Source organism: Mytilus californianus, unplaced genomic scaffold, assembly GCF_021869535.1.
Source record: "Mytilus californianus isolate M0D057914Y unplaced genomic scaffold, xbMytCali1.0.p SCAF_7, whole genome shotgun sequence".
Classification (NCBI taxonomy): domain Eukaryota; kingdom Metazoa; phylum Mollusca; class Bivalvia; order Mytilida; family Mytilidae; genus Mytilus; species Mytilus californianus.
The window spans coordinates 112461057-112487552 of NW_026262723.1; the positions used below are offsets into that span (position 1 = coordinate 112461057).

Below are 26496 nucleotides of genomic sequence, written 5' to 3' on the forward strand. Positions count from 1 at the left end.
AAACTAAAACTGAGGGAAACGCATCAATATAAGAGGAGAACAACGACACAACAAAAACACAACATTAAAAAATAACACACACAGAAACGAACTATAATATAACAATGGCCATTTTCCTGACTTGGTACAGGACACTTTAAGAAAACAATGGTGGGTTGAACCTGGTTTTGTGGCATGCCAAACCTCCCGCTTTTATGGCAATGTTAAATATAACATTAAAATGACAACATTACATGACAGGATTACAATACAAATAAATGGGAAAACATATAAGACAAAGAAACACACGAATAATAGCTAACAAAAGGCACCAGGTTTAAAATCCAATACGCCAGACGTGCGTCTAGTCCACACAAGACTAACCAGTGACGCTCAGATGAAAAAAGTTTGAAAGCCAAAACAAGTACAAAGCTGAATAGCACCAAGGACCAAAACTTCCCAAAAGTTGCGCCCAACACGGCCAGGGTTTTTTGCCTGGGACAAGAACATCCTTATTATTTAGAATAATTTATAATTTTGCAAACAGTAAATTTTATAAAATGACTATATAATAGATATACATGATAAAACCGAAGTGGGGACTAACTACATAATAAAAACGGATACATTACATAAAACAACTTAATCCAACACATAAAAATACACAGCCGAGTTAGCCAAAGCATCAACGCACAAAGTGACGTCACATTTGAAATTCTAAAAAAAACACACAAAGTGACGTCACATTTGAATTTGTAAAAATATTTCCCAAAAATAAGATAGGATTAGGATTGATTCAAGATTAGATTTGTAATACTGACGTTACATTTATTAATAAATATGAAAATTACAATACTTATTAATATCAAATTGTGGTAGTAATTAGATAATTAATTGTATTATCTAGCTATGTCGGTGTTTTTCTGAATCAAACTGTAAACCAAATATATCGTATAAATTTCGTTGAACCAAACTAAAATCTAATAAATGAAGGGGGTGATTAATTATCTTTACCATAACACACGAATATAACAGAAAAGACGTCATCATCTGAGATCGTTAGTAACCAGTTTAGTCGTGTGATCTGTAATTTAACCTATTGTGTTCTATTCACGATTGCGACATTTTGATGCAGTTCATGTGATTCGCTCAGGATTCGGTTGTTACCTTGATTTGCCTTTTCCTAATCGATCAACATGATTTGAACATCGATTAACTACTGTCGCCTTAATTTGGAACAAGCCTCCCCTAACCTAGGACAGTTGTGTAACAAGACAACATTAAAACAAAATTAAAAATCACTTGAAAAGGACTTGACCTGAGATCGACACGAACCACAAAAAACAAAAACAAAAAGAAAAACGACAAAAAATATATACGAATACTCTCAGTTCAGGCCATTTAAAATATGTCCGTTAACCTTTATGATTCATCATATACTGATGTTAATTCCACAAGAAAATCGTCAAGCGATGCAGTCGCATCCGGATTTAATCCTTTTGGAATTCTTGGAATTTGATTAGTTTTTTTTTTATATTTTACTTGATTTATATCTTCTAAACTACTGTTGCCTCAAAATGATAATGAATATGTTCAATCCAACAGCAGGAAACATTATGTGACATTGACTGTAATTTAAATCTAGATACCAAAAGAAGATTTAGTATTATATATTAACTCGTCAAAGATACCAGGTTTATAATTGTGTACACCAAACGCGCGTTTCGTCTTCAAACGACTCATCAGTGAGGCTCGTATCATAAACGTTAAAATGCAGAATAAAGTATGAAGTTGAAGAGCATTATAGACCCGAAATTCCTAAATACTTTGACAAATACAGATAAGGTAATCTATTCCTGGAGTAGAAAATTCCTTAGTACGTATATGTATCAAGTCACATGAGGGGAAATAATCTAGAATGCACTGAAAAAAGACTATTTAATAAGATGCAATTTAATAAACAGAAACCATGATACACTTATTATTATTTATGGAAAATTTCTAAAACAAAAGACGATAATGTCATATCAAAACAAGTTTGTTTGTGCAAAAGTTAAATAGTTAGTTTAAGATCAACTATAAAAGTTAAATAGCTAGTTTAAGATCAACTATAATTCATGGATTAAATTAATATTACTGATAAATACGCCTTGGTCGTACTTTCTATTTCGGTAAGTCTTCCTTCGGTTTTATTGTTTTGACCTGTTTTGTATCTCCTGACGTATTATAACTATTTGCTTTGGAACTTCCTTACTTGATATGTAGTCTTGTGATAACTTTAGCTTGTCTTTTGTTGTGGTATCATTTGATGCAATAATGAGACCAACAGCCTCTTTCCAGAAGCTTGCTACGATGTTTATGATGCCGTATGTTGACCGAACAGGTTTTTTCCTAACTGTTGTAATACCTACATTTAATGTTGCATTCATCATTGTCATTAGAATCCACAACAAAAACAAAACGAAGAAGAAGTAATAGGCTCTTCCCAGAACCGGCTCCACAGAAAACAGATCATTGATACTGTTTTTACCGATAATAGCATTGACCAATGTCGTTGATGACACGAATAAGTTTTTGTATGTTTTTAAATGCCTGCCAAATATTAAATGTCCGAAAGTCACAAACGCTACATACACCATCAGAAACATTACGAAACATCCACAAAGATCACAACTCACGTGAGCAAGAACCTTTCCAAATTGATTTATTCTTTCATTGTAGCTTAAAATTCGCATGATTCGCACTGTTGTCAGAAATATAATGAATGCCAATAAAACATTAAACAGTTCGTCCCATGATGCAATATGCCTGAAGTTGACGAATTTATTCTTATCATTTTCCCAATCTTCCATTGCCAAATTAATCATTATCCATCTACCAATATACATTACGGCGCAAACCAAGAATAAGAATATAATTAAAATGTCGAGAGCATGCCATAATTCTTTCAGCATCTTCTTACCGTTTCTCCAAAACAAAAGGCATTTATGAACAGAAAATATAGTTATTACAATTAATAAAATAATTTCACCAAAAAAGATGAACATACCAAGACTTCCGATATGTTGATAAGGCCGAAACGGTTTGATTGATGTACTTGTAATGACGCCACCTGTTTCAGGAAATTCAGCCAAAAACGTGATATATACAAACACATTGTCGTTCACGTTGTACAAGGTGAATTCTGTAAATATGGCTCTCGTTTTACGATCTATCCATGCGTATCTATACAAATCATTAAGAATAAGACGTGATATGTTGTAGTTGACAATAAATTCTGCTATATATCCACCACCGCCATAGGTAGAATGTAGTCCTGTGACCGGAAGTCCCCAAATATCAACAGACGACACAAACTTCCAGGCAGCAGATGTCATATTATATACAGCTTGACCTCTGACACAAGGGCGAGGCTCCCAGGCTACACAGTAGTTTTCATCATCCTCTCCGTTAATGGAATAATCATCATAACAGGTAAAATTTCCCCAAAACTTTGTCCTACATGGCTCTGAAAAAGTTAACGCCTGCATTTATATCGCTTGAATTGCATGTTCAGATGAAAATGATAACGCTGAATTGAATTGTAGAAACTTTTTTCATACAATCAAAGGAGTAGGCCCGGTAAGACCCTTTTTGGCCCCAAAATATAGCAGTTTTACAAAATTGTTAAAATGTAAATTTTTAGCTATTCATTGGAAAGAAAAATACTTCTGCTAAAAAAATATGGGCTGTTTTTGACAATACAATGCACATGTATCGGGTACTAGCATCACTAAGTCATGCTAAATTACTGAAATCTTCGAAATTTTAGCATTTTTGGTTAATTTTTAGACGGTTTCCGTCTGAAATGGAAGTGGCCGCATTTGTGTTCATTCTTAATATTTAAATGTAAGCTGTATTTGAAGATAATACATAACATATATAAAGGTTGAGAATGAACATGGATGCGGCCACTTTCATTTTTGGCAAAAACCATCTGAAAAGTGACATATTATGGCATATTTGATAGATTTTTCATATTAAAGCTTGAATTTGAGCGTCTCCAATGACTAAATCAGTTCAAATCTTTCACATACACTTATTGAATCGACTGAAGTAGACACTTAAGTGTTTAAAAAGTGTCTAAAATCTTTCATCAGATGAACCTGAATTTTGAGGCCAAAATCGGCCCTTATCGGACCTACTCCTTTATTTTTGATTGCATATATAAAAATTTAACAATACTAGTTGATGTTCATCATTCCATCAAGTATCCCTGTGGAATTTACCACTATATATTCAGGGTGAATATTCAGAAAAAAATTTATATAAACAACATTACTTTGAAAATCTGAATAAATAAATTACTATTATAAACATTCTTTACTACTACAAAATTAGTTTATAATTAATATTTATAATGATATCTATATTAACACTAGTTTAATTTTTTGTCAGTATTTGAACGGAAAATTATTCGTTACTCCGGTATGGTCTGTTAAAACTATCTCTAATGTATCAGAAACGAAATGCGGTCAGTGACCTCGCACGTTTTGTGAGCCTCATATTTGGATATATTGTTTTGCAATATTTCAACAATTTGGAATAATGATTCGAAAAGGTAGATTACAAAAATTTTGGAACTTATTATAAAATAAGGAATATATCTCCCTCATCCATAGCTCTGATTCCTTGCCAGGCGTTTGCTATACTCTTCATCTTTTTAATAAGTTTTGGATTTTCAAATATTTTGGCCTCAGGCATCATTGAAGAGACATTTATTGTCGAAATGCACATCTTGTGCAGAACAAATGGTACCGTTAATGTTATTGTCGTACTAATATTTTTTTTTCTTTTACAACTTGATTATTAGATACACTTTTGTAACGATTTGACCAAAATAAATATCTCGTGTCATGATCAATTGTGTGTAAACAATATATAACGTACAGTACCAATGTAGTCAAAAACACACACGCACACACACACATACTCCAACCTCTAAATACACAAAGAAACATACCTAGATACATACATACTTGTGCAATTAAAGCATCACATGCATTAACATATTGACAGCAGCTACATATAACAAAAATACTATCTGTAGCTTTACCAGGTCAATTTTATGAAATTTCATCAATTTCTGCTCAGAGTATAGAGCACTTTTGCTAAAAAAGTATATGACACATACATTTCATACTGCTGTGCACATTTTGTACTCATTTCATTACATCAATTGTAGAAACTCAGTTGAAATCCTATGATGACTTACTTGATATAACAGTATTGTCTTTTCATATGCATGTCACGTTTTTATAAAGCTACCTTAAATTCTCCCTGTCAATTTTTTCTGAATTATGTGAAGACTGTCAACATGTATGATCATGTCTTGTATTATTATTTACTATAGTATTTAAAATAGATTAGTTAGTTAAACTTGATAAGCTCTCAAATGTTTTGGTTAGACTATCAATGTTGTTTTAAATGTGTTGTATCTTCTAACGTTTTTTCGTATTTATATATACCTGGCTTTCAAATTTTTAGGTTAGAGCGTTCTTGACGAAAGTAAATTCAGAACAACGCTTCGGACGAATACAGATTTCATTTAAAGGAAATCAAAAGGAAAAAGAAGTGTATACGTCGTTATGAAAATTAAAGAAATCGTTCCTGAAGGAGGTAAAACTAGAAAGGGGATTCGGACGCAAGAATCTTAAAATGTGTATTTTCATTTTACAACTTGTGAATACGAATATTGTTTGATTACCTTGAACTGCTCTTAGTTGTCTCAGTCTCATTGGACCAACGCGAAAATTTACTTGGTCCTGTACATACAATCTTCTTTCGGCATTCAGTAGATCTCCATTAGTATGATACCGTGGAAATAGAAATGCAATAAGGGTCTCATCAATCCAAACATATAAATTAGATGAAGTTGTAACCTGTAAAACAATCTAATAGTTCAAGACATATGACAGAAGTTATCAGGTGAATTTCATATTTTGTGTCTTAGTTAAACATATTAAATTATGAATGAATGACATTATCTACAGATATATTTGGTTTCTACCTCAGAATTAATGACGAAACTATTAAAAAATGGTAGATAACAAAGGTAATAATAGGAAAATGGCAAGATAAAAAACTCAAATTTGTTCTCAATTATGACATTATTTTGTTCAACATTTGTCGCATGATAAAATTGGAAATCGTGAAAATTGAGACAATAATGAGACCAAGAGATTTATGTTTTAAGTTTACACACGGACGCACAACAGTATTCTATAATACGTCCTGTCTAAGACGGGCGTATAACAACGGAAATAATATAAGATTGAGGAAGTGGATATTCAGTATCTATAAAATCTCTTCAAAGATGAAAAGATTTTAATTTGGTAATTCCGATGCGGGTTTCGTCCACACACGATTCTTTAGTTGCGCTAAAATTCAAGCAGTTATAAAGTCAAATAGAAATTGAAAAGCAGTAAAAACCAATACCTAAACAAAACAAAACAAAACAGTGGAAATTTAAAGTTGTATGAATAGTAAATTTACAAAATGACGTAGAAGAGTTGTAATGACTACAGGACATGTGAAAAGTAAAATCACAAAAATACTGAACTCCGAGGAAAATTAAAAAAAGAAAGTCCCTTATCAAATGGCAAAATCAAAAGTTCAAACACATCAAACGAATGGATAACAACTGTCATATTCCTGACTTAGTACATGCATTTTCTTATGTAGAAAATGGTGGATTTAACCTGGTTTTATAGCTAGCTAAACCTCTCACTTGTATGACAGTCGCATCAAATTCCATTATATTGACAACGATGCGTGCAAAACAAACAGACACGATAGGTAAAAATGTCAAAAATAGGGAAACAGCAGTCAACATTGTGTTATCATCTTAATCACTACAAAAACAAACAAATGTAACAAGGAAGCACAAAAAGGCATACATCAAATTTAACATCCTAGTTTTGCTTTTTTAATTATACGATTTTATTTATCTATGTAAAATCCACCCATAAAGGATGGAAGGTTTTAAGTACTGGCGTAGTATCGCGCGTTTGACGTCACACAGGTAGACATACAATAATTTTGTCGTTCAAAGTATGACGGGATACATAAGAAGAGTCACGTCAAATGAATATAAAAAACAGACTTAACAGTAGATTTACTCGGAGAAGAAACGTACACAAGCAGTAGTTTCGACAAAGAGGTTGTAAAAGCTCATAAAAATACCAGGCTTACAACTTAACAAACAAGACGCGCGTTTCCTCTACAAAAGATCTGCTCCGTTATGTCCAACAAAACAGTTGAATAAGAAATTGAATAGCATTAAAACCAAACATTTCAAAAAGTTGACTGGAGTATCATTGATGAGATTTATGCAGTCGATACGAATTTCTGACGCTTATTTACAACTCTGGTATTTTTGAGTAGTTTTTGTTTGAAATGTCACTAGTAAGTTAAAAGGTAGTCACACCACCTTATTCATAATTTTCGCCGCGACATAGCCTTTTTGTGCTGAGGCGGCGTAAAGCAAACACCAATCAATCAATTATTCGTAATTTTGATGCATAACTTGTGTCCCTATTCACAACTCATTATATTATATTATAGATGTTGTGAATAACTTCTTTGCTGGTATCCCTGCCTCAGCATCGGATATCCCACCAGGCTTATGAGTGGTTATATGGAAGCATTTGCGCTTTGTTCAAGATTTTTGAATTCCTTATCGTATGTTACCCTGTACTTGAAGTGTTATGTGGTTGTATTCTTCTCGTAATGATTTTCCCCATTAAACGGTACCTTAAACAGGAAAGACAACGAACCTGATCATATTTCAACGTTGAATCTCCAACTGAGATACTATTTGATGTAACAAGCTGCTGCTCTAGATGATGTTTAACATTATACCATCTAGAATCCCTGTTTCTAAAACTGACGCAATACAAAACAGCAAGGAATATGATATATAAAACAAGTTCTATAAAAATCTCTTGCATTTTAAGTCGCTGCTGTCTTTTTTCTTTTAAGCTAGCAACTTTTTGGGGTTCCAATGGTGCTTGCGTCTTTTTGAACACATCTTAAAAAAAACAAAACTAACCAAAATTATGAACAACATTATATTATACTAACATTTGATTTTGTAAGGTTTTATCGATTTCCTCCTTTTTTTAATTTACCTTGGGATTCAGTATTATTGTTAATAATTTTACACTAATAGTAAAATATCGGATTTTCCAGAAAATGCTTATCGATTAAAAAAAAAATGCTATCAATAACTGAGCTGAATAAACACTTCCGGTTATAGTTTAGAGATGGAAAGGTCGACTGACAATTTCGGCTCTTTGACTTATTTGTAAATCTTGTCATTCTGATCGTTTTTGTTATATACAGTTTTTCCATATCTACTATTGTGTTCGTCAAAAATGAAAAATCACCATTAAGGTGTCGTCTGAAAGATTCAGCTACTGTGGATTCATTTATTTTCGTGGGTATCAATTTTCGAGGATTGAGGAAAACTTGCATTTTCGTGGATATTTGATTTCGTGGTTTGCCAACCTCTGCATGCAAAGCCTATTATAAATTTGTAATTCGATGGAACATTTAAATTCGTGGTTCGCCTGTACCCACGAAACCCACGAAAATTGGTATCCAACGAATAATAATGAATCCACAGTATTTGACGTTTTTTAGATCTTATTGTGAAGGAAAGGGCTTGAGAAAAAGGCTATATTACAAGTATAACATAGACTTAACATTATTAATGATTCATGTAACTGAGTTAAGATCATATGAACCATGTCAGATGGAAAATCATTCAATATATCAAATATAGTTAACATATTGCTTATGGTATCCGGGAAACAGACCAAACCTAGAAAACAAATCTTTGACAAATGTACCATTAGATTGAGGTCACGGACAGATGCACTCTGCCAGGCAGACATGTCCACCTTGGAATCATTTCATACACCACATATAGTTAACTTTTTGCTCATATGTCGAAGGCGAGTCAATCCGGTAAAACATCATGTAAAAGGCAATAACTTTTTTAATGATTCGACAGACAATTTTAGCCACGTTGACTTATTTACAGATTTTGTCTTACTCATAGTTTTTGTTTGATAATGTTTCTCTTTGTTTATTTTTTTCTTTGAGAAATAAATTTGGCTATATATTTGAGTCCTTTTTGGTCATATTATATCTGTCTTTACCTCTCCGTGACATTCAAATCTTTGGTTTGAACTTTACCGAGGAATGTAAATCTAGAAAAGCGCACCAAATGTAGAAAAAGTTTTTTTAGTCTATTAATTTTCTCCATTCATGATTTTAAGACCGGACTGTATATTTGTTTTTTAACCAAAAGGTGAACAGAACAATTGTATAAAAAGGTGTTCTATGTCTTGTTTGAAGGTTTGATTTTATATTGAATACATGTTTAAATTGATGACATGCCCTTGCGTTTTACCAAAGTATTTTAAATGAAACCAGATGAAATGGGGACCAATAAGCTTGATAAATAGATATTTCTTTGATATTCCTAGTTCAATAAGAACAAACATTACCTAAAAGATATGACAATGGACTTGCTGTACGTCTTTTGGTCTCCAGAAGAAGTTTCTCTCTGTCGTATTTCACAGTTTTCTCTTTATAACTCTTTACAATCCAAGAGAATACGAGGGAAAGCAATATTATCTAAAACAAAGTGAAGTTTCAATGTGTAGGTATCAAATTTTATTTGAGTATATGTATAGAACCACTAATTTGTCCCGATCAGAAAGAATTTACAAAAAGTAGTATATATTTAAACAAAATAGATTCTACTCATTGACAATTTACAACTTTGCGTAGGATCTATTTTGTTTAAATATATACTTCTTTTTTGTAGATCTTACGCATAGTTGTAAGTTTGTCAATGAGTAGAATCTTTGGTTAATTTTGGTAAAAGAAAACTTTTGGACTTGGGATAACTGTAAAACACTTGTTGAAAGTCTTTTATATTAATAAAAAATATATATACAATTTTAATGGGAGGGCATATTTTCCCTGATGTTCACATTAGAAGAACTTGTTTTTGTTTTAACAAACTTCCAGGAACCAGTTCGTTTTATCAAGCATTTGAAGGTATATTGATTTTTTTTCCAGAACAAGTCAGGATGCTATAGTTTTGACATGAAATGAGTTTCACTTTATCTAATCAATAGACAAAATAGCTATGAATGCTTGAAATTGCAGAATTTAACATAGGATGCAATAGGGTTAGGAAGTAGTGGTTTTATACCTATAATGTGCTAGCTGTGAGTGTAATCGTTCACATTATTGTCCTTTAAACTTTTAATAGTGATAGGCGTCATATACCACATCTTTAGTTTTCTATGTTGTGTTTTGTGAACTATTGTTTGTCTGTTTGTCTTTTTCTTTTTTATCCATGGCGTTGTCAGTTTATTTGAACCTTATGAGTTTGAATGTCCCTCTTGTATCTTTCGCCTCTCTTTTACAACCACCTGGTCGATGTCTCTGCTGGTGGACATTTTGTCCCCGAGGACATCATCTGCCCAGTAACATAATATGCATGAGTTTACAAAGATCAAACAGAATACCGGCTCGGACGTCGCCCAGTATAAAAGGGTCCGAAACAGACGTCACCTTGGACACGGTGTTTTCTGATATGGTAGGTGTCCCCTCACCACCAAACATGACAAATATCCCTAACATGACACCTTCAGATCATCATACTAATGACAACAACAATAATTTACGTACGCAACCGTGTTCAGTTCTTCTACAAGACATTTTGGATTTTGATGTCACTGAACAACACTGTCTTATTTCGAAATGTGAAGCCAATGGATGCAAAACCTGTGGAATTTTAATAACAGGTGTTCAATTCACTAGCAATTTAACTAAAAAGTCTTATTTTACCAGAAGTTACAATGATCTGAATTGTAAATCAACAAAATGTCGTCTACGGGTTAGAGTGTAACCTTTGCGGATTGGTATACGTTGGTGAAACGAAGAGAAGGCTAAATAAACGTAGGTGCGGCCATAGTTCAGACATCAACAACAGTGCAAGCGAAATTGTTTACCAGCATTTTAACCAGCCTGATCATTCAATTCTTTCTATGCAAGTTCGCATCATCGAAAAAAAAAAAACTACAGGACTAACAATCCTCATCTTGCAACACCTCTCCGTAGACAAAAGGAAAACTACTGGATTAGACAATTGGGAAGTGCGACACCATATGGTTGCAATGACAAGATTGATGGTATAGGTATTCTATCTAGTCCATCTAATGTAGCACGGTGAATGTCATGAACATTTTCAACCCTACTCCTCGACGTAGACGCAGTCATGGTCATCGTCATTATACATCACCTACTCTCCATGATGTCTCTACTAATGACCTCCTGCCATTTATACAAAAGCCATCATCACATTCGCACAAAGCTTTATTCATTTACCTTTTTCAAAACTTCATTCTTTGTACAATTTATGTTTGGAAACCCACTGTTACAAACCCTCATTCAAACCAATACAAACTTACAGCTATCATTTCGGATATTGCAAGTCACAGACTTTTCAAACAAGTTCGCATTGGAAAAGATGAAAAGGAGGAAAGATCCTTTCTTAAACTTTCCTTTCCTAACAAAGGTCTCGACGTCATAAACTTGGGCAATATCCTTCATCATAAATCAGTTCACTCGAAAATACCTACCTATTTTAAAGATCAGTCTGTACTTATCATTTCTTACACCTATACCAAACCAATTGCTACTCAAATTTTGAATTACAAACACGTGTTGCAGGATCTCGATATTGACGACGTCAAGTCTAAACCTCTTGATTGCACCTGTGCTAGTTTCGCATTCATATATAATCTGGCTGGCCACGTTATTACCGGTGACCTGAACATTGTCAAAAAAAACCTTCTCTGCGAAACAGGTTATCAAAAAGCCCGAAATATCGTGAGCCTTAATCCATCAATTGGAAACACAACTTCAAAATACTGATGGATTCAGTCGAGGATTATGCCAGGCAATGGGTTAAACGCGAGAAAGAAGACGTTGATACTCTTTACGAATGGATTAAGGCTGTGAAGTTGTTGATACAAATCAGAATTAAGAAACTGAATGGGTCTATTAATACCCAAGATACATCAATCTTTAAAGACCCAAATGTTGCAAAACACTTGTCCTACCTCCATGACAAATATGTTGTTGTCCCCGCAGATAAAGCCTCAAACAATATCGTTTCTGTGTGGAAATCACATTACATACACTACTTGATAAATGAATTAGGTATTGACAATTCACTTGGAAACTCAACATATACCCCCACGACACTTACTAAAGAGGAAATCCTGGATAATTATAGTTCTGTTCTATATTCCTTTGGATTTTCAACCAAAGATGAAGAACTGTATCTTCCATCACTTTATTGGATACCTAAACTACATAATTATCCTTACAAACAACGGTATATTGCTGGGTATTCCAAGTGCTCCACGAAACCTCTTTCTAAATTATTGACATCAATTTTATCAGCAATCAAAGTCGGCCTTCAATGTTATTTTGAAACTACCTATTCTAGAGATGGCGTGAATCAAATGTGGATACCAAAAAAAATCCAAAGATCTTTTAGAGTACATACAATCTAAGACTCTTTCATCTTGCAATAGAATTAAAACATTTGACTGTTCTACACTTTACACAAGTATTCCCCTTTCCAAACTAAAAGACAAATAGAAAGAGTTGGTCCTGTTTTGTTTCATAAAAAAGAATGGCCAACGTAGATACAAGTATCTTGTCTTAGAGAAGGATAAATCCTACTTTGTAAAAAATCACTTTGATTCAAACAAAAAATTCTCTGAAACTGACATTATCAAGATGCTTGATTTCTTAATTGACAATATATTTGTTACGTTTGGATCAAACAATCGGCATTCTCATGGGACCAAACTGTGCCCTCTTCTTGCCAACTTGTTCCTTTTTTCATATGAGGCTGACTTAATACAGAAACTTGTTACGAAGAAAGAAAAGAAGTTAGCAGTATCCTTTAACTTTACTTTCCGCTATATAGATGATGTTCTCTCACTAAATAATTCAAAATTTGGTGACTATGCAGAACGCATCTATCCTACCGAACTTGAGATAAAGGATACAACAAATACAGTTAAGTCTGCCTCATATCTTGACTTACATCTAGAAATTGACAATGAGGGTCGGTTGAAAACAACCAGCAGTGCCTGCATACGGAGTATATATCTTCCAGTTGATACGATACTCCAGTGCTTGTATTTTCTATCATGATTTCCTTGATAGAGGGTTGCTGCTCACAAGGAAGCTTTAAATCAAGAGTTCGAATTGGTGAAGTTGAAATCATCCCTTCGTAAATTTTATGGACGCCATCATGAGTTGGTTGACCACAATGGAATATCCGTTTCACAGATGATAGCGGATATGTTCCTAATGTCGTAACTACAATCCTGTCCCCTTTCCCCGAATATGACCTACCAAATTAGACTTATAAACCGGGTTTGTACTTACACGACGGGTGCCACACGTAGAGCAGTATCTGCTTACACTTCCGGAGAACCTGAGATCACTCCTAGTTTTTGGTGGGGTTCGTTTTGCTCAGTCGTTAGTTTTCTATGTTGTGTTTTGTGTACTATTGTTTGTCTGTTTGTCTGTTTGTCTTTTTCTTTTTTTAGCTACGACATTGTCAGTTTATTTTCGACTTATGAGTTCGAATGTGCCTCTGGTATCTTTCGCCTCTTTTTTTTTGTTTAAAGGACGACGGTATTTGAAAAAAGCGTTATAGAGAATATTTGCTAATGCTAAATAAGGTTATACATATTTAGTGTATTGTACTGCCTGTCCCATTGGGAATGTAAACGAAATAATCGATAGATTTGTAATAATCTGTTGAATTGAATTCACTTGAAACAATGAAAGATAGAACTGTGAAAAGAAAACTTGTGATTGCAATGTTTGCAACAATGAACATTTTTTTTATATGATACTTCGAAAATGCAGCGTAAGAATAATAATTTAAATATACTTGTACATATCTAATAAATTGTATTATTCTAATGAAACAAGGAGTTGTCACCTATCAAAGTATATTAATAAAAAAATGAAAATAACACTTCATACTTTCATGCGGTCGAAGTGCTTTTCTGGATTAACGTTCATCATGAACGAACAAAGCCGAATATTTGAAAGCCAAGGATGTTTAAGAATCGAGACAGTTGAAGAGATAGATTACAAAAAAAGGACATAAACATAATAGCAAAATCCATTCAAGGTCAATTTTGCCGAGGGAGTTGAAACATACTAATCTTAAAAGTCGGTTGTGATTAAACGTCTAACAAGTGTTTATTTCAAATATGAAAACTGTTGTGAGACCCACAATTATAATCAAAATCAATATATCAATTCATGAATCATAATAACAGTATCTGTCTGTGTGTAATATAAGGAATTTCATTGAATAATGCTATTATACATAATGTACAGTACAATCCATCTCAAAGTTCAAAGAACGGAAATTTTGAAAAATAAATTCATTTTATGTTTTACCAAACCAATTTGGAACGTCATTAAAAATTTATATCAAAGCATACTTTTAACTGACAATAAGATGCTTTGTTTGACATTTTACATTTAAAAAATATATGTCATACAACATATATGTTGATTATTGTATGCATTAACTATTTGTTTTCAACTTACTTGAAGTGTTACTTGCGACGTATATTTCATTTTTATAGCTTTAGATATTAAAATTGAGAATGGAAATTGGGAATATGTCAAAGAGACAACAACCCAATCAAAGGGCAGACATTAGCCGAAGGCCACCAATGGATCTTCAACGCAGCGAGAAAATCCCGCACCCGGAGGTGGTCCTCAGCTGGCCCCTAAATAAAATTTTGTACTAGTTCAGTGAAAATGGACATCACACTAAACTCCAAAACATATAAATGAACCAAAATTAAAAAAAACATTCAACACTAACAAAGGCCAGAGGCTCCTGACTTAGGACAGGCGCAAAAATGCGGCGGGGTTAAACATGTTTTGTGAGATCTCAACCCTCCCTCTATACCTCTAGCCAATGTAGAATAAAGAAACACATAGAAATACGCACAGTAAAACTCAGTTCAAAGGAAGTCCGAGTCCAATGTCAGAATAGGAAACAAAAGAAACTAAGCAAAATGACAATGATACATAAATGAACAAAGGACTACTTGCAGCTACTGACATGCCAGCTCCAGACCTCAATTAAACTTATTGAAAGATTATGTCTTCATCATATGAAAATCAAGTACAATCCCTCCCGTAAGGGGTTTAGTATCATACCATCATAAAATATATGAGAAGAACATAACCCGTATCATGTCAATAACTGGTTTTAGAATAAATGTGTTTATTTCCGATGCAAAGACCCTATGAGTGAACCAATATTAATACCAAAATATGCAATCCGTAATGACTTGACAACAGTATCGTAACTATATCCTTTCCAAATAAGTCTGTTTAAAGGTTTGGTTAGCTTTTGAGGTGAATGCCGACATTTTTGTGCTTTGTAAAGAATATCAACATAAAATATTGGATGTGAAATACCCAATCTGTCTGCATGTTGATTTATATTTACGAATGATGTCCTTGTACCGATGATAAAATTTAGTAAATGTTTTGACTAGTTTGTGATATCGAAAACCCTGGTGTAATAATTTTTCAGTAATACAGAGATTTCTTTCGTTGAAATCAAATACATTGTTGCACACACGAGCGAATTGAACAAGTTGAGATATATAAACACCATAAGATGGTGATAAAGGAACGTCACCATCTAAAAATTGATAATTAACAATAGGAAATGACAAATCATCTCTTTTATCATAAATTTTGGTATAAAGCTTCCCATTAAAGATATAGATATCAAGATCCAGGAAAGGGCAGTGTTCATTGTTAGTACTAGCTTTATTTAGAGTCAGTTCGGCAGGATAAATCTCTTTAGTGTACATACTGAGGTCGTCATCATTGAGAGCAAATAAATCATCTAAATATCTAAAAGTGTTATTAGATTTTTGAATCAGATGTTGTTTCGATGGGTCTTTGCTGATTTTAGTCATAAATTGTAACTCATAACAATACAGAGACAGGTCCGCAATAAGAGGTGCAAAGTTAGTCCCCATGGGAATCCCGAAAACCTGACGATATATGGAATCTCCATAGCGAACAAAAATGTTATCTAGTAATATTCAAGGGCAGTTATAGTATCAAAGCAGGTCCAATTGACATAGTTCTTTCGTTTGTTGTAACCAAAAAAATGACCTAAAAGAGTTTGAACATATGTATTCTTATTCCGACTTTTTAAATGCCCATTTAATCAGGTGTGTGAATTTTTTCTTAATAAGATTATGAGGCAAAGTGGTTTAAAGGGTAGAAAAATCAAAACTTTGAACAGATTCGAAATCACCAATATAAGCATGCAATTTATCAAGTGCTTCCAACGAATTTTTGACACCCCAAAAGTAATTAATTCCACTAATTTCAAAGGCCTTATTTGAACAATTAATCACCAGGTTTTTTATTGTACCAAGTGTACTAGTAAGTATAATAGATAGTTTAGTAGTGGAACAATGGCTTGAAGACGAAAAAAATCTATATTTGTAAGGAGTTTTGTGCAGCTTCGGAAGCCAGTACATTGTTGGAACTTTCATTGCATTTGGTTCTGCTTGTCAAGAGCTAGCTAAAAGTTTATGTTTGTTACAGATTTCATTTTCCGAAAATGGAATCCGTTGGAGTGTTGGTAAATTCGTGATTTCCTTTTGTAGAACTTCAATGTAAAATTTACGTCAAACAATAATGATATTGTTAGCAGCCTTATCAGCCAGGACAAAAACATATTCCTTGGCGAGTTCTTTTAGCTTATGTTTGATACTAGAAATTTGGCTATTATGTTTGTTGTTAGGAGTAAAATGATCTTTGAAATGTTGAATACGTATATCAACTATGTTCATAACCGAATTAAAAAAGAATCTAATGATTTCTTGTCAGTTTTTTCTTGTTTTATCCATTTAGAGCAGTTAGTACGGAGTGAGTCGTGGATGATGTTACGACACTCACTCCAATTAATAATTGACGGGGGACGATATTTTGGTCCTTTACTGAGAAATGATTTCAACTCTCGGTCACACACAATGTTAAGGTATCCTGTTATAACATGGGAACTGGGGCCATAAATGTATTCGGAATTACTGCAATTTAATTTTTTTTTATAACGCCCTAACACTGTTATAAGAAGTTTGGCTGATTATTTTATATGTATAGCGAAACCTGGATTTTCTTACCTTGAGTGGATCAACGAGGAGCATTGATTCGATGAATGACATAAAGAAACATAGAAGCCATTCCTCTGACTTCGTCTGTCCCCATTCCATGCTATAAAGAATTAGAAAAAATCCGGATACAAAAACGGCTAATGTAACAATTCCCCATGCAACATATCTACACCAAAACGGAAGTGAAAATTGAGGGTCGTCTGTTACATCTGCGTTGGGATTGTTTTCCTCATCGGTCTTGGATTTAAGTGTCCTTTCATGATTTGCTTTAGTATTTGTTAAATGTTTCTTCTCATTTGTTGGATGAGGTCTCGAACTTCTGAACATATAAGTTACTAAGAATATTGGAGGTGCAGCAATTATTGCACTGATAAGTGAAATGTATATCACAGAAAGTGATAATGTGATAGGTCCAATTGAAAAGCGACTTCCGGTACTTTGTCCATAAAACATTGCGTTTGAGATCATAGTAAGAAACAACAATGTCAAACAACAAGCCAGTCGTTCTATCCTTGTAAAGTTACTGTCTTCAGGTCGAATTGCAACCGATAGCCATAAGTGATTGTCTGTTGTATTTTGCCTAGTTTTTTCATTAAATAAAAATGAGAATTTGTGTTTATCCAATTCATCTGAAACAGGAATGGCACAATCAATGCAGCCATCATCATAGTCCAAAGACAACCATTGATCACATAAAAACATATACCTGTCAATAAAAAAGAGGAAGGATGATAAGGCTATATTCGGCAACTTTAATTTGAAATTATAAAGCATCAATAATCTACCAAATAGAATCATTCAGATATTAAACTATTTTAGGCCAAATATGTTATCTTCGACATGCTTATGACCTCATAGTGACATCACATGCAAAATGTGTGCGCGTAAATTATTAATTTATTACAAACATAGTCATTCATTAAAATCAACAAAATTTTGAAAGGTTTGAATAATTTTACTATTGTGAAACTTTCATGGGCCACAAATTGTCTCTTTCATTCCTTCTTCACCATATCACTACAAAAGAGAACAAAAACAGAATATGTTTCTATGTAGCTTATTAATCATTTAAGGAGACAACATAAAGTTTGCAAGCTTTACCTTCCACCAGTTTGTACATCCTCCAGTATGATTTTATTAAGATACCATGATGCCGTATTTCCTTGTCCACTATTATCATGCCAAATTTTTAATACTGTTGGGTCATTTATTGGTTTAGGAACGCTCATGACAAATTTCCGGATGCTACCAACATCAAAACCCTATTATATAAGCATAACAACTTGGTTAATCCCGTCAAATAGTAATTTCCCTGTCCGAGTTCAGAAGCACTGTCAATCGTTGTCTTGTGTAGAATTTCACTTTTTTCCCTATCATTTGAAAAAAATTGCAATGATCATGGCAGATCTTTGCATTGCTACAATTAAATTTTGTTAACAAACTTTATAGACTACGGACGGCTAAAGTCTAGCAACATTGTATAGATATATGTCCATTGTTGGTGGCTGTATACTGCCCTCTAGATGTCTTATTTCATTGTTGTTGGGTTGTTATCTCATTGACATATAACCAACATATGTTCTTCAAAACAACACATAAGTTAAATAATCATGCCTGCAACATTTGGATGGCATATAATTCAGATTTGCATTGTTAAGTCTAGGCAATACGGAAACGCTACTAATTTTACTAATTCATGATTTTCTACGGTTTAAAATCTATGGATACATTAAGGTCGTATGATATGTGATTAGACCAATTGTGTCTTGTTCCCGATTGTGACATTTTGACAAAGTGTTGCCTTAAGTAAAGTGTAGGTATGGATTCAAAGAATGTTTAACACAGAAAAACCTAAAACAAATCACGGATGGGTTTAAAATCTAGCGATAAGATTTCTCACGACGTTTAAACCCGGCGGTCCAATTATCTAAGTAAGTCATGTATTGAATTTTTATAATCAGAACAAGTATATAAAGCATGTATATAATATCTATGAAGATAAATCATGATTTGATACAAAAAAAAAAAAAAAAAAATGCACAAAACATGTTTCATTTTAAAATTCGTTCGTATACATGTACTGTTTTACATGTTTTGTAATAAATGTGTGTTTGTTTGTCGTATATTTGAACATATGTATTAAATCCATCTTACTACGCAAATGTATGTAACTCTAAAATTTAATTTTCATTATACCAAATTCATGCTGCGCTATTTTATCATAACTTTTATGACTCGTGTTAATTATGGATCCGTGCTTTCTACTTCAGATCAACGGATAATGAAATATACCCTCTACTTTTTCCTTGGACATTTGTATCGTAATATATCGTTTCAATTTTTTAGATCGTGAAATGAACTGTAATTCTTAATATTGTTATCCTTTGTTTGTTTTCTTGTGGATAGTTTATACAGGCAATCATACCACATGTTGTTTTTATATTAACTGTATTTAAAAAAGAGAAGTCAGAGAATTACTCAATAAGTTCCAGTTCTTTTTTTGTATCCTAAATATAAATCATAAAAACTTTTTTTTTTTATACTATAAGCATATATATACTCACTCGATGTGTTTCATCATCTAATATTCGTATATCTGGTTCATAAAATTTGCTTTTCTTTGGTGTGCCATCAATTATCATGAAACCTATTCTAGATTTTGTTCCTGCATTTCTGTGTAGTCCTGTGAACACCGTTAGAATGTACAAGTAATCATCGTAAGGTCCATTGTCACTCAGATATGATAACGCCCACTGTAAGATTTACATTAAAACTTCAGTTATGATAAGGGTAATGTTGATTTTTTTTTCACTTTCAATAAAGAAGCCACACAATTGTTTCTTTTTAATAGATATACCGTTATATATGTTGATTAATTGATTGTTGGTTGCTCTACGTCCAGTGGCAAATATGTCATGCATGTTCAGGACGGTAACAAATTAACAATAATTACTATACGTAGGTCCTGTAATAGAGGCCGTCCGGAATGAAGGTAGGGGAAATTCGGACTGCCAATAGAAAATAAGGATATATTTGATAGAGACAGAAATTTTGCCTTGCAACAGGCCAACTTCGGACCCCTCAAAGAGTTGTTGCAAGGGTACTTAACGTGCAGAGAGCGTGTCACTTTCTCTACACGAAGCATCGGATTTAACGTCAACATTCTGACAGGACGTGGCTGTGTACTTGATACATCCCGTACAGCCAAACGGAAGCCCCACATCGGCGAGGGTTTTACTGCCGGTCTGAAGAAGACAAGAGTGACCATATTTCTATTCCCTAGTCACCCTTGGGGATTTCATGCAGCTGTAAGTTTTAATTGTTGTTGAATAAATGTCTCATTGACTTATGACCACGTCTCTTTTTATTCATATATATTGTTTATATACATTAATTGTCGAAATCCGGATATGGTGTACAAATTTTTGACCTCATGTTTGCGGTATACCATCTTTTCCGCAAGTTTATTGTTTTCTGTTTGGTATTAAATTATTAATAAAGATCCATTTTGTTACATCTTGTGATCCGTTTATTTGGCAATCGCTAATGGCAGTCAGTAGGGTTTAAGAACATCCGTTGTTCGACCTGTTAGTCAAATGCGTTTTGTTTAAATATACTTTTTCACTTTTTTGGTCTTTTGGAAAATGTTGTTTGTGCTGTATTTAGACCCCTCTAACAAGAAATTTGTTTTGCATGCACGCGTATAAAAATTGCGGTTTTTATCCAACGCAGTCATAGGTTTGAACGTTGTTTTTAATTTAGACTTGTTTATATTTTTTCGTTTTGGCTTGTATTATATTTGCCTTCGGGTTTATATGATCCGTTCATCCTATTTTTACTCCTCAAAATACAAGAATCTATCCTAAATTGAGGTAAATTGTATGGCTTTCCAAATACCGTTTCGATTCCTAACATCACTGAAGAGACATTAATTGTCGAAATTTGGATACGGTGTACAAAAACCTTTGCACCTTTTGTTTGCGGTATACTATCTTTTCCGCAAGTTTATTGTTTTCTGTTTGGTATTGAATTAATAATAAAGCAACATTTTGGTACATCTTATGATCCGTTTATTTGGCAATCGCCAATGGCAGTCAGCAGGGTTTAAGAACATCCGTTGTTCGACCTGTTAGTCACTTGCGTTTTGTTTAAATATACTTTTTCACTTTTTTGGTCTTTTGGAAAATATTGTTTGTGCTGTATGTAGACCCCTCTACCAAGAAATTTGTTTTACATGCACACGTATAAAAATTGCGGTTTTTATTCAATGCAATCATAGGTTTGAACGTTGTTTTTAATTTAAACTTGTTTATATGTTTTCGTTTTGGCTTCTATTATATTTGCCTTCGGGTTTATATGATCCGTTCATCCTATTTTGACTCCTCAAAATTCAAGAGTCTATCCTGAATTGAGGTAAATTGTATAGCTTTTCAAATACCGTTTCGATTCCTGACATCTCTTTACACATAAAAAATGTAGTTTTGTCGTATGCATGCTGTCAGCATCGAATGTGCTACCTTAGACACTATACCTAACTGTATATTATGTTTATATACGTGTTATGCATTGGATTGATGGTAAAGCTTGCAATACGGTTATATGCTCACCGTTTTTCCCAAACGAAGGAAACAGACGTTACGTTGTTACTTTTATTGTTGCTGTGTTGTAATTTATAAAAGGCAATGTTAATAAACATCAGTTATAATTGTCTCTGGAAATGAAAAGATAAGCTTTGTTTTATCTAGGTTTATATGTTTTGCTATTCACTGTATTTGACTTTATTTCCTTGAACCTATTGCTATCATTAACTTAAAAAATTTGAATACTGCCAATTACACATAATCTTCAAAAGTTTTATAAACAAGCCAATTATATTACCTTTGTATGATCCTTTCTGTCCTGTCTGAATGCCCATACGCATAACAAAATATACAACAGTACCAGTGATACAACTGTTGCAAACACCGCTGCATTGTTTTTCAAATCAAACTTTTCAAAAACACTTCCAAAATCGATTGTGTTTGGAGGCACGTAGAAAGTTGTGGCAAAACTGTTTCCGGGTGGACTGAAACATTCACAAACAGTCTCATTGATGGTTGATGCAGCAGAAAGCTAAATAACAGAAAACGTGGGTGTATAAAGCACCATTAATAAACACTACGAGTATTATCAAGCTTCAGACAATTGTCGTGATCTTTAAAAATAAGATTGTACAAAGAACAATCCATCATGTCTGCGACAAAAAATAATCACTATGGCTTTTTGTATATATTTGAAAGTTACATAGTCATGACATACGTGCACGTCAACCGTAATGATATACAACAAAAGACCCGCTGAAGGAAGAGTAACCTCTCTGTCTATAAAATATATCGACTTAAAAAAAAAAGTCAAAAAGTCGTTTCGATACGCATTTTTTAATAGACCCTATCGGAAGCAACCAGGGCATAAGGTTAGAGTCCAACCAATAGGGAATAACTATATAATGGAATGAATACCCAATTAAATTAGGACGACATCAATCATAAAAGAAAAAGGGTTCACTATAATCATACCTGACATGAACTTTTGTCCCATTTCTCCTTTGCAGTATCCCATACTCTACAACCAACCGTAGCACCAAGAATTTCATATTCAACAATAGTAGTACTCAATGACCTTTTTCGCCTGCTTAATGTAGGGGCGGAAGATGTTTCTGCCATTACAAAAACCAGCATTATTATGTTATAAAGCAAACAACGATAAAGAAAAAAAATATAAGTGATATAAATTTGATAAAACAATATCTATTCAAAGTATGTGTTTTTTGTACACACTTTGATCTGCTCGGTCTTGTACACATTATGTTATTATGAGTTTTTTAATACAGTTATTAATCTGAACATAAAAAAGATGTATGATTGCCAATGAGACAACTATCCAACAGAGACAAATGTCGTAGAAGTATATAACCACACATACACATACGGGCTTCGACAGTATGAGCAAAAAATAAAGGCAACAGGAGTATACCGCTATTTGAAATTCATAAATCGATTGAGAAAAAAAACAAATCCGGGTTACAAACTAAAACTGAGGGAAACACAATAAATATAAGAGGAGAACAACGACACAACAGAACCACAACACTAAAATGCAACACACACAGAAACGAACTATAATATAACAATGGCCATTTTCCTGACTTGGTACAGGACATTTTAAGAAAAAATGGTGGGCTGAACCTGGTTTTGTGGCTAGCCAAACCTCCCGTTTTTATTGCAATGTTAAATATAACATTAAGATGACAAGAATACATGACAGGACTACAATACAAATCAATGGGAGAACATACAGGACAGAGACACACACTAATACTAGCTTTCAAAAGGTACCAGGCTTATAATTTTATACGCCAGAAACTCGTTTCGTCTACATAAGACCCATCAGTGACGCTTAAATCAAAAAAGTTCGAAAGCCAAAACAAGTACAAAGTCGAAGAGCATTGAGGACCAAAAATTCCAAAAAGTTGTGCCAAATACGGTTAAGATTATATGTCTGGGATAAGAAAATCCTTAGTATTTATAATAATGCATACTTTTGCAAACAGTAAATTTAAAAAAAATTACTATATAATAGATATACATGTTAACACCGAAGTGGTGACGAACTACAGAATAAAAACGAATACGTAGAACAACCTAAATCAGCACATAAAAAAAAACACAGCCGAACAACGTATTAAATGTTAGCCGAAGAGATCGACGCACAATGTGACGTCACATATAAATTTCTATAAATTTCCAAAAAATAGGATAGAGTTAAAGATTAGGTTTGTAATACTGATATAACATGTATTAATAACAATGAAAATTACGATACCTATTAATATACAATTGTGGTAGTAATTAGATAATTAATTGTATCATCAAGCTATGTCGGTATTTCTTCTAAATCAAACTGTAAACCAAATACATCGTATAAATTAGTTGACCCAAACTAAAATCTTATAAATGAACTGGGTGATTAATTATCTTTACCGTAACACACGAATAGAACAGAAAAAAAAATAAGATTTACAACTACAAACGATAAGACATTTGACAAAAGAAGCTTTGTTTGCATATTACAATATTTCTGCAGTACTCTTCATTTCAACAGTTATATTCATTTTTTGTGTGTTTTCGTTAGTTTTCATTGGGTTTTAATGAGGTAATAACATTCATATTAGTCGTATGAAAACAAGAAATGACCTAAATAACCTCAGTAATTACCAATAAATGCAAACTATTTTGTGTGTTTGAGTTTTTTTCCCGTCTTCCCTCAAGTTAAATAGATATACCTTTTTGAACAAGGACTCCAATATACACATTAGCTGGGGCTGTGTATAGTCCACCGTCCAGTATTACTTTAATTTCGCTGGTCCTCAACCAGTCACTGGATTGTGTTATTTTCATCCAGTCATATTCGTCTTCCGTTGGATGTTCTTTCTTCCGAATGTAAATAGTGTGATTAAGGTGGTCCATGGCGTTATTTATACTGATTATCAAATTATCTGCAGGTGTCTTCCAGTACATTTTATACATCAGCATCTGTGAAGTGGTTTCGTTTTTATCTACTGGAATGGCTATTTTGATAGTTTTTCTTTTTGGTACTAAACCAGTATTTTGGAGTTTGATTTTTGATAGTATTGCTGAGTTTGTTGTATTGCCTTCTCCCACTGACACAGTTACCGTCTTAGATGATATGAACTTGGACTCATCATCCCACGAAAATGGTGTGTGGTCATATAATGTTACCTTTAAGAAAAATTACCATCATTAGTTATATCGAAAAGTTGGTAAGACATTCATGTGATGCATATTAATTCGTGGACATAAAGGTAACGCAAAAAAGGAAATAACTGCATCTACTGCAGCTATTTCCTATTTATGTGTTATCCTTGATTGGTTTTGTTAATATTATTATCAACGAATAACAATGGGAGATCTCTTTACAATGTTTCATATAGTAGAGATGTATCGATACCTTGCATCAAGCTTTAAATATCATAGAATTCAAACAGGTTGTTAACATCATTAACAGAAATTACAGAATTGAAAAATATGTGAAAACACAATTACGATGAATATTTTTTCCACGTTTTCCTTTCCTTTGTTTTGATATATAGTATTGACCAATCATAACAATTAATGTTAAAAATCTCTTATTATTCCTTGTACCTGTATGGCTTGTTCTTGTGTAGACTGGGAATTTGATTCTACAAAACTTAAATCTACTTCATTGTTTTGAAACCCTTTCTGAATCAGCTCTCCAATCAGTTTCTTGTCCTCAGTGGAATTAATGTGTCCATTTTGAACGTAAACAGGCATCTGTTTACGAAAGTTCAACATCTGAAGCACGTGGCCTAAGTCGGAAATACTATCCAATAGTATTTGAACCTCGTTTTTTACCTACATATAGAACTTGTTCAGCATAGAATACAAATTAAATATATTTAACTTTAAAAGCTCATGTAAATAGACTAAACATTCCAGACCAGAGGGATTGTCCTTTAATATATCATATTTAAAAAGATAAGAAGGAGTATGAGTCTGCCTCATATGAATAAAGAAACAAGTCGATTAGAAAAGGAGAAAGGTTAGTTCAAATAGGAATGCCGATTGTTTGTTGAAAAACACGTCCTCCAAAACTTAACGAATATGTTATATTTTTTTACGAAATTTCTTTTTTTTTTGAAATGTGTTTAACCATTGTGAATAGCTGAAATGTGTCAGTCAAGTATCCTATAAATGAACTTAAATTGTAATAATGATTTTTAAACTATACTGTATGATACTTTGAGCCGGTGGTCAATTTCTTGTATAGCACATTGTATTACATCTAAACTGTATAAAGTAAATCAGCTATAATTGTGAACTTTACTTACAACATCATTTTTTATATCCGCATCCAGTTCATTCTTCATAGCAATCTGTGAAGCAATGAAAGCTCTTTCTGCAGGAGTAAGATCAGCCTTGTTTGGTTCAGATAACTCCTGTCTGCTAGATATATCCGACAATATTGTATATATATCTAATGTTATTGGTGTATCCACTGATGTCTTGGGTAATATGGCTTCCAAAGCATTGTTCAAGACCCTTAACATACCTGAAATAATATTATTTGTCAGCATAGTTAATGAAATTGAGAGATGTGG

General features: G+C 33.2%; 1 protein-coding gene across 3 annotated transcripts in view; it reads right to left on the minus strand.

Annotated features, from left to right (window-relative positions):
• Window positions 1-1903: 1903 nt before the first annotated feature.
• LOC127708011 (uncharacterized) overlaps window positions 1904-26496 on the minus strand; it is a 174800-nt gene continuing 150207 nt past the window's right edge. For 2 of the 3 annotated variants that reach the window (XM_052212800.1, XM_052212801.1), the window contains 12 exons: window positions 26227-26447; window positions 25520-25750; window positions 24640-25096; window positions 22874-23013; window positions 22197-22430; window positions 19883-20071; window positions 18420-18580; window positions 17328-18024; window positions 9537-9666; window positions 7797-8050; window positions 5726-5900; window positions 1904-3487 (listed from right to left, as the gene is read on the minus strand). In XM_052212800.1, coding sequence (XP_052068760.1) covers window positions 2169-3487; window positions 5726-5900; window positions 7797-8050; window positions 9537-9666; window positions 17328-18024; window positions 18420-18580; window positions 19883-20071; window positions 22197-22430; window positions 22874-23013; window positions 24640-25096; window positions 25520-25750; window positions 26227-26447 — 4208 coding nt within the window. In that variant the 3' untranslated portion in view covers window positions 1904-2168. Of the gene's footprint in view, window positions 3488-5725; window positions 5901-7796; window positions 8051-9536; window positions 9667-17327; window positions 18025-18419; window positions 18581-19882; window positions 20072-22196; window positions 22431-22873; window positions 23014-24639; window positions 25097-25519; window positions 25751-26226; window positions 26448-26496 lie in introns of those variants that run through there. The other variant, XM_052212802.1, reaches the window with a different exon arrangement.